We start from the raw sequence: 10,178 nt of genomic DNA, 5'->3' as shown, positions 1-10,178 counted from the left end.
CACATAAATTAAAATGTGTTCGCAAAGAGTTCACTGGTTCTTCAAGGAAAATTTCAATGATAACCATATAGTTCAGTAATATGATTAATGGGTCATTGTGTAACAGCGTGGGAGGTTCTGAATACAGGTCTTGGACTGAAATATTGCTGCTGCTTTCCTCCGGTTTTAAAAGGAGTTGTTTCATAGCTTGTTAGCTTACCAGCGGCTAACTGGCTGGCAAACAATAGTTCAACGCCAACCTCTAATCAGTGATCCGGTGTCCGGACCGCGTTAGCTGGCGGAACGTTCATAATACTGATGTGGGACTGTTGTAGCTAGCGTATTCATAGTAGGATAACAGCAGGATGTTGGAGAAATAAAACTTACCATTATCAGGATCGCTGGTCCGCATGGCAGACTGTTAGCGCATCGCACTGCTTGAATGTCTGTGTATTTCAGGCCGATTTCAAAATAAAACTCAATAAAATTCTCGTCCGGGTGAGTGTCCTTCATTGTCGCTTCGCCATACGGACATGTCCCTTCCGGGGCTCGGTAGGAAAAAAGATTTGATATATATATAATGAAAGTTGATATATATATATATAATGAAAGTCGATATATATATATAATGAAACTTGATATATATATATATAATGAAAGTTGATATATATATAATGAAAGTCGATATATATATAATGAAAGTTGATATATATATAATGAAAGTCGATATATATATAATGAAAGTTGATATATATATAATGAAAGTCGATATATATATATATATATATATATATCAAGTTTCATTATATATATATCAAGTTTCATTATATATATATCGACTTTCATTATATATATATATCAAGTTTCATTATATATATATCAAGTTTCGTTATATATATATCGACTTTCATTATATATATATCAAGTTTCATTATATATATATCAAGTTTCATTATATATATAATTTCCTAAACGGCATGCCATATATATATATATATATATATATATATATATATATATATATATATACATATATATATATATATATATATATATATATATACTGCTTAAAAAAATTAAAGGAACACTTTGAAAACATATCATATTTCAATATGGGGGATAAAACAAACTGGATATTAGCATTGATATGGACTGGATAATGTGTTAGGAATGAAAAGTGTCACATTGTTTGATGGGAATGAAAATTATCAACCCCCCAGGAGGGCAAAATTCAAGACACCCCAAAATCAAAGTGAAAAACTGATGTGGCAGGCTAGTCCATCTTGCTGAAATTCCTTGGCAGCAACTCAAAATGGTATTCAGTAGTTTGTATGGCCTCCATGTGCTTGTATGCATGACTGACGATGGCGGGACAAGCTCTGAATGAGACGATGGATGGTGTCCTGGGGTATCTCCTCCCAGAACTGGACCAGGGCATCGCTGAGCTCCTGGACAGTCTGAGGAGCAACCTGATGGTGTCGGATGGAACAAAACATAATGTTCCAAAGGTGCTCTATTGGATTCAGGTCGTGTGAGCATGGGGGCCAGCTAATGGTATCAGTTCCTTCATCCTCCAGGAACTGCATGAGTTCTCTTACTACATAAGACTGGGCATTGCCGTGCACCAGAAGGAATCCAGGACCCACTGCACCAATGTAGGGTCTGACATTGGGTCAAAGGATTTCATCCTGATACCTAAAGGCAGTCAGAATGCCAATGTCCATCCTGTAGAGGTCTGTATGTCCCTCCATGGATATGCCTCCCCACACCATCACTGAAACAACCAGTCATGCTGAACAATGTTACAGGCAGCATAATGTTCTCCACGGCTTCTCCAGACCCTTTCATGCCTGTCACATGCGCTCAGGGTGAACCTGCTCTCATCTGTGAAAAGCACAGGTCCCCAGTGGTGGACCTGCAAATTCCTGTGTTGCCAGCTGAGCTCCACGGTGCCAGTCAGCGAGCACAGCGGGCACTAGAGGACGCTGGGCCCTCAGACCACTCTCATTACATCTCTTTGTTTGGTCAGAGACATTCACACCAGTGGTCTGCTGGAGGTCATTTTGTAGAGCTATTGCAGTGCTCATCGTGTTCCTCCTTGCACAAAGGAGCAGATACCTGTCCTGCTGATGGGTTGAGGACCTTCGACAGCCCTGTCAAGCTCTCCCAGACTAACTGCCTGTCTCCTGGAATCTCCTCCATGCGCTTGAGAATGTGCTGGGAGACACAGCAAACCTTCTGGCAATGGCACGCATTGATGTGCCATCCTGGAGGAGTTGGACTGTCTGTGGAACCTCTGTAGGGTCCAGGTATCGCCTCATGCTACCAGAAGTGACACTTACCCTAGCCAAATGCAAAACTAGTGAAAAACAGTCAGAAAACATTAGGAAGGAAAAAAATGTCAGTGGCCTTCACCTGTAAACTCATTCCTGCTTTGGGGTTGTCTCATTGTTACCCCTCTAGTGCATCTGTTGTTAATTTTATGAACACCAAAGCAGCTGAAACTCACTAAAAAGCCCCTCAGTTACTTACTTGACCAGATTAGTATCCCACATGTTTCACTGATTTGATGCAATACTTAGATTAAAAAGTGTTCCTTTAATTTTTTTGAGCAGTATATATATATATATATATATATATATATATACATATATATATATATATATATACATATATATATATATATATATATATACATATATATATATATATATATGTACATAATATATGCATACACACTACCAGTCACAGGTTTGGACAGACACACCTTTTCATTCAAGCTTTATTCTTGTTTTTTCTTTACTACTTTCTGCATTGTAGATACATTGCCTACTGAAGACATCACAGTTATGAATGAACACATATGGAATTATGCAGTAAACAAACAATTGTGAAATTCAAAACATGTTTTATATTTCAGATCCTTCAAAGTACCCACCCTTTGCTTTGATTACAGCTTTGCACACTCTTGGCATTTTTTCAATGAGTTCATGAGATAACTCATCGAGAGAATGCCAAGAGTGTGCAAAGCTGTCATCAAAACATATAAATGTTAAAAATCATGATAATAAAGAAAAAACATTAAATGAGAAGGTGTGTTCAAACTTTTGACTGGTAGATATATATAATACATAAACTGTGAGCTTGCAGTGTAGCTGAGTGTTATTGTAGCTGATGGGTGGATTAATGTGGCCACTAGGTAGCCATTTTGGTGCTGAAGGTTTCTTATCTGAATAGCTGTCATTTTCTTTCCTCTTCAAGGCTAATTCTGCAGAGCATTTGGGTAATTTTGTAGAACTTTCGGGAATGTTCTTTGAATGTTCCCCTGAAGCTCTCACACCACAACCTTCTGGGAATGTTACTGCTGACACAGTAATGTACTTTTAAGTTTCACATTTAATGGTCGTTTAGCGTTGGGATGTGACAACTTAATTGTAAAGTTAATTAATTACAAATTCTGTATAATCGACTGTGTTCAGCAACATCTCATCTCCTTGACGTTTGTTGTACCCAGAAATAAAAGCGGAGTGAGAGCTCCCTCATAATTTCTCCGCCTCTCTGCCTGCCAGACGAACCAGACAGACTCAGACTCAGACTGAGACACAACATGGATCCAAACACGACGATTCTTCGAGTCAAGAGAAAAAGGGGAACCGACCCCGCAGACGCTTTGTTGCTGGCATGCAAACGTATCCGGCCAGAAACGTCCCAGAGTGCAGGCGAAGCGGTACCGGAGCCCAACGAAGCTGAGGTGGAAAACTCGGTGTTCAAACTCGTGGCGACCGTAGCGACACAGGTGAGAGGCCCGCTGGATGACCAACTGTGTTAGCACTGCTGGCTAACATCAACGCAGCTGGTGGTGAACACGTTAAGGGAAGCTTTCGAAAAAAATAGGGCTTAGTTAGCGTGGCAGTAGAAACGTAACATTTTAGCTAAGGTGAGCGACTTCTAGCCTTCAGAATTTAAGCACTCAACGAGGTCTCTGTCGTTTAAAAACAACGCGCCTTTTATGCTAGTTGTTAGCACAGCACTGAGGCTAGCCAACTCTGTTAGCCAACATTAGCCATATCAGCCCCAAACTGCAACAGCTTCTGCTAATGTTAGCTTATTTTGTTGACGTTGTACGTAGTTCTGACGTGATTGAGGGCCTCGGAAATTATTTGACTGTATCAACAAGAAATAAATTGTAGCTTTATTATGAGAATATATTTAAATAAGTAACGTTAAAAGCTTAAGTCACAACCATCACGCTTCGAGCTAATTAGATTAGCTGGTGAACATCCTAAATGTGTTTTTACACCCACACTTCATGGCATGGAGCACATGCCGACGGATTTGACTGCTTTCTTTATGTCTGTTTTGTTTGAAATGCTATACATGTCCACTTGTTGATATTTTCCGTTCACTGAGATATTTTGAGAATACAGTTTGATTCAGTGAGGATTACGTTTGGAAGTAGTGGATGTTTGAAACATTATCAGTGGCACTTTTGTTCAACCTAAGTTCGAGGAGTCGGGGAAATAGCGAAATATATTATGTTACCTACGTTCAGAAACTGTTTGTTTCCTATCTTATTACCAGGATGCTCCCGTTCAGACCCAGGTCCGACAGGCTTTGGCTCGGCCTCGCATGGCCCATGCTTTGCGTCCTTCTGCTGCCAGTTCACAGCGGATAGTTGGGGACCTACGGAGCACCAAGTGGAGCACCCGTAGAGAGGAACGCTATAGAATACTGTCAAGCCACCGTGCAGGCCTGTCAAGCCCAGCTGAGCAACAAGCCCCCCAGGCAAATGCTCCCGAGACTGTAGAGGAAACTGAGAAACAGGCAGACAAATGCTGGGGTCTTGGTGAAATCCAGGTGGTGGATCTCATCCATGAAGATGCAAAGGAGCAGGACAAACCTTCTGGCAAGGTGAGTTCAGTGTTAATGTTTTGTCTGTCTGTTCCTGGTATTGATACTAGGATGCCAACAGTCCCCAGTGCCCTAATTAGATTTTTTTTTTGCAGTACAGCACACTAAAGAAAACAAATTCATTAAACTGCAGAAACAGTTGAATGAATTTTATGATTCATATAAAATTTATTTTATAAAATTATAGTTTTATAACAGAATATATTGATATATTGAGCTAAAACTAACTGGCTGTTAGAGTGAACACAATGAAGTTTGTTCTCTGTTGCATCACCTAAGACCGACACCTTCACACTCGGTACCAGATCTGCTCTTGTATTCTGTTCATAAATGTAGTGTTCCCTGCACTTTACTTTTTACTGTGAGACATTTTTCAAAGCGATGTGTCCATCTCCCATTATCCACATTAATTCTTCTTCATAAAAGTCAAAAACAGCCTGAAACAAATGTAAAAACTTTCTTGCAAAATTAACAAAAATTTTTTTTTGACAATTTTCAATTTCCATTAACTCTTTCTAATGACTTCTACCTGGAAATCTGCCCACGGTGGTGAATATTAGACTCAAACTGTATACCTGAAGGCACACTGTAGCTGTAATTTGTTATATTCTACAACACAATATGTGTGCATAGGAACCGAGGAAATTGGTTGCACACTTGAGTGTTTCAGTACAAATACTCCTGAATCTTCTACAAGTCAAAAATGATGGTGATGTCACAGCTACTTTTTATTTTAGAAGGTACCAAAACAGTTAAATACATTTTGAACAAGAATAGCACATAGACAGCCCAAAGGCTGCTCAGTCAGATCATTTCTGATGGCTGAAATCTTGAAAAAAGTGGTGGCAGAAATCACTGCACTATAAAATGTGGCCGTTTAATATAGATGTACCCACAAACAAAATGACCGTGCGCTGAGCACAGGCGTGTGTTATGCATGTGTACGTTAAGTACAGACATTGAATCACGTCACCTAAATATGTAGCGGGCAGCGAGAATTGATGGGACTCAGAAACACCCGCACAATTTAATCAGTTGTTTCTTGTATCATTTCTGACAGATAAGTGCGCAAAGATGGATTTGTAGTAGGATCACAATCATGTGATCGTCAGCAGGCAGCTGATGTAATGTTCGTTTGTAGTCACAGTTACAGTGATGCCATGCCGCTATCTTGCAATGATACAGAAATCTTTAACAAGTCTGGATTTAGACTGAGCCACATCACTGCCAAAATCTAATCAGATGGTCCTTGTGTCATTTCTTTCCTTCCCTGAAAATTTCATCCAAATCAGTTTTTGCTGAGTAATGTTGTGAACAGACAAACCAACGCCAACTGTCACATAACTCCGCTGCGTTTGTTGAGAGTAATGATGGACTGATCTGATCATGTGGGCCTCTATCTGTAAAAAAAAACAAATATTGATAATGCAATCTATACTAGTAGCTGAGATGTTAAAATATAACATAATAATCAGCCCCTCTTCCAGTAGTACTAGATACGCTGCAAATCATGTCATGTTCATATATCGTCTTATTTTTATTAATTATTATTTTGTGCACATTGATCAAATGATGAGGCTGTGTTGATGAGATTAGTCATGAAATGTAACAATACAATTACTGAAAAAGATGGTCTAATTCAAGTTTTTTGTTCTGTGAAAATGAGCTATTCTGACCCAGTGTTTTTTATGAAGCCTTTTGGGATGGAGAGAGGCCCTAGACAGTCTGTATTGGTATGCAATTGTGGAACAATACCCAGACCTTACACTGAGACAGATTAACAGAGGTCGTCACGTTCTCTTGGATCTCAGAACTATTGAACTACATGAACTGGCATGGGAGAGGCTGGACTGAGGTTACTGCAGCAACAGCAGCTTTCTTTTTGCTGTTTGGGTTCATTTAAGTTCAGCAGTGTGACGTCCAAAGGGCTGACCAACATAGGACATGCATGAGAGGGATGCACCTCTTTACCTTGCCACAACAATGGGATCAGGAAATGGAAACCTCACTCAGCCTCGCTAATATGGACAACTTAGTTATACATTTGTGTCTTTGCTCTATTTGTTTTGAAAGATGCTGTCCTCAGACCCAGAAGTGATCCTGTGTAACAACACCAAGATGCTGCGGGAGCATCTGAGCATATCTGGGGAAAGATTGGGAGAAGAGCATCGGCAGCAGGACGATGACTACGTCTACGATCTTTACTACCAGGAAACGGTCACACCAGGGTGGATCCAGGACATCCTGTCTGTCAGGGCCTACGCCGATGAGGGAGAATTGGTGTGTGTGGATGGATGGACGGACAGATGAATGAGTGCTGAAATCGGAGTGAGTGACTGAAAACATGGGTGAATTAGTAGAAATTTTGTATTTGAATAAATAGGTGAGGGGTAGTGGGGGCACAGCTGGTCCTGATTATATTTCATGGCTTTGACTGCCTGCTGACTGGGCTTTAGAGGCTTTAGTCATTCAAAGAAGAGGCTTTGGATCAGGACCATCATTATTAAAAGTAAGCGAGTAATGTTGAAAAATGTCTGGGGCAATTCATGTGTATATTTGTTCTCCCCACCAGTGAACTGTAGTTAAAAGTATCTTTATTTTAAAGTGGTCAGCCAAGATGTTTCCAGAGGAGTCAATTCAGGTTCAAGAGATGGTAGTGGCTTTTTTTCCCAGCTATTGTGGCTCTAGGGGCTCACAGTAGTTTAAAATAAGAAAAAACAAAAAACACATTTTTCCTGTTTGTCACAGGTTCCTGACCTTGTGGTTCATGAAGAGGAGGTGTATGAAGATGAGGATGATGAGAATGAGGAAAGCAACTGGCGGAATGACTACCCTGATGAAGACAGTGATGCTGACAGTGACAGAGAGGAGCGCTATGGCGGTATGTCTTTATTTATGTGCAAGTTATTCAAGTGTGTGTAGCTCCGGAAGCTTGGGCAACACTACTGTTGCTCGTCTCTTTGAGTGAATGTCAGGCATTTGTTGTTTTCCTGTGATGACCTTGACCAAAAGACAGAATTGCCTTAAGTGATTTTAGTTAAGGCCATGTTTAGACGACGTTTCGCCCGTTCTCACACTGAAGGCGACTGTTGCATTTGAGAAAATACCACTCTGAAGGCCATATTCAGAAGTTTCAGTTTCTGAGTGAACGGGAGGCCAAAACACAACAAAACCTTGGCGTTTCATCCTAAGACTGTTGTTGTGTAAACAGGGCCGAAAACAATTTTTCCACTCCTGCTCTGGAAATGCAGTCTGCATTGAATTTTATTTATTTTTTTGTCTGCTTACATATATTCATTTTTACTTCATGAAAGTATTGGTAGTTTTATCGCTGGATTACTCCAATATTACAACTTGCAGTTTTGTGTCAGTCCATCAGGCACCAACACAAGTAAAAGGAGAACATGCAAACTCCCCACAGAAGGGCCTCAGCCGTTCTGTGGGGAGTTTGCATAGGTTCAAACCCAGAACATTGTTGGTGTGAGGAAGCTGTGCCAATCACTGCACTACCATGCTGCCTGCCATTGTGTGGCGTCGAGTCGCTTTAGAGTGTTGGAGCAGAGTTTTATGTGAGCTAGTGGCTTCATAGATCAGCACACATGGGGAGATACAATGGTGTATAGTTACATGTGAACCATTTTAAAATAGGAAGGGATTATTTTCATGGAATAAATGTCTAAATATGCAGTTTTGATACACAGAGATGAGTCTTGTAATATTTTTTTTAGTGGTAACACTTCAAATGCAAGCTGAATGCTGGTTCATGTGTGCAGGTTACTGGGAAGAGGAACACTCATACAGCAGGAGGAGCTGGCAGCGCTACCAGAGGGAAGTGTTGCATGAGCTTGGCTGCCGTGGTGAAGAAGATAACGACGATGATGATGACGGAGACAAATATGATTCAGATTGATCTGTCCTTTACCACATCCTGCTCAGTGGCTCTTCCCAGTGTCCTCTCCACAAATAGCCCCATACTCTGCAGACCTCTGTGTAGCTGAGAGTGGAAGAAAATGAGAGAACTGCTAACAGTGTAGCAACGTACATGTAGCACTCATCTGACTTGATGATCAAGTATCTAATTTCAGATAAAATTAGGTAGCATCTTGATACCTTTAGAAACAATACCATATTTTAAAAAGAATGTGCCAAAGTATAAAACTGTTATGAGTCATAAAGTTTGGGGACCACAAATTGAGAAAATTGCTCACATCCTATACATCAGTCCAGCTCTTTACTACACAGATGTGAAGGAGTTGGTGTTATTTCCAGAAAGATCCAGTGTCTTTTCCTCTTTTTTTCTTTTTTTTTTTACTGTGGTGGAGTGAATTTTTGTGTGGATGTTTGCTCAAAGTGGACGTGTGTTAGAAATGTTGCACATTAGCGTGGTATGCCTCGTATGCTTTGTGCTGTTACCACTTCTGTTAGTGAGACGTCTCGGGCCGCGTATGTTTGCAATGTAGGGTGTTTGCATTTTGTGCATGGTAGTGTGTGTAACTGTGCGTTAGATTTTTGCATAATGTGAAAGCGTGGTGAATAATTTTTTTTTGTTGTGGGTGTGTGAGTTTTTCAGAAATTCCCCTTTGTTCCTCTTGAATGCTTGTTGAGTTCAACTTTTTTGTAAATATGTAGATGTGTATAAAAAGAAAGCTTTCAAAATAAACGCAAAACATCTCCGTGTTAATTTGTCCTGCATCATAAACGGGTCGATTTTAAGAATTTATTCATTGCAAATGTAATTAGTTAAAAAATAATAAAACTACTTGAAGTTAATTTGGAGGGTGATCATAACTCACAATTCAAGAGTCTGTTGAACCACAACTTAAAATGTTCTTTTACAGCTGTACGAGGGAAAACTTAAACTGAACATGCTTTTCACTTCAGATAACAATTTGATCTGCTCAGGTACTTTTCCTGAGGCAATAGATCTGAGGTAGGCTAGTGACAATAGGCACAGTGAAAGCTTTGGGTGTGAGAGGTAGTTCTAAAATCAGTTCCAACTATAAAATGAGTGTTCCCTGATTTGGAATGTAACTGGCTGTGTAACATTACTCATGACAGCTTCACTTCACTTTGCAATTAAATGTGATTTTAAAAAGGCCATATGGGCATGTGTGATGCACAGTTGATACACAGCCAGGAGTGGACCAGTGTCAAAGTATGATTTCAGTAATGGTACAAAATTAATCACTTAAAAACAAGCAGTTCTGTTGATGAAATGTGGGTTCTGAGATGGAGAATGTTTTGAAGCACAATTTAACAATGTGCTAATTTAACACAATTGGACTTAA

General features: G+C 39.9%; 1 protein-coding gene across 1 annotated transcript; it reads left to right on the top strand.

The window, feature by feature from the left end:
- The first annotated feature begins 3,511 nt into the window (after positions 1 to 3,511).
- Positions 3,512 to 9,571, top strand: slc7a6os (solute carrier family 7 member 6 opposite strand). The gene is made up of 5 exons (XM_022210050.2): positions 3,512 to 3,775; positions 4,561 to 4,890; positions 6,964 to 7,170; positions 7,639 to 7,771; positions 8,664 to 9,571. Exons 1-5 carry the CDS (start codon positions 3,587 to 3,589, stop codon positions 8,798 to 8,800), a joined length of 996 nt encoding a protein of 331 aa, XP_022065742.1. The 5' UTR covers positions 3,512 to 3,586; the 3' UTR covers positions 8,801 to 9,571.
- Positions 9,572 to 10,178: the final 607 nt, after the last annotated feature.

This window comes from Acanthochromis polyacanthus, chromosome 2, assembly GCF_021347895.1.
Source record: "Acanthochromis polyacanthus isolate Apoly-LR-REF ecotype Palm Island chromosome 2, KAUST_Apoly_ChrSc, whole genome shotgun sequence".
Lineage (NCBI taxonomy): Eukaryota > Metazoa > Chordata > Actinopteri > Pomacentridae > Acanthochromis > Acanthochromis polyacanthus.
Note: the sequence above shows the minus strand (reverse complement) of the source record. Positions and strands in the feature narration are given on the sequence as shown.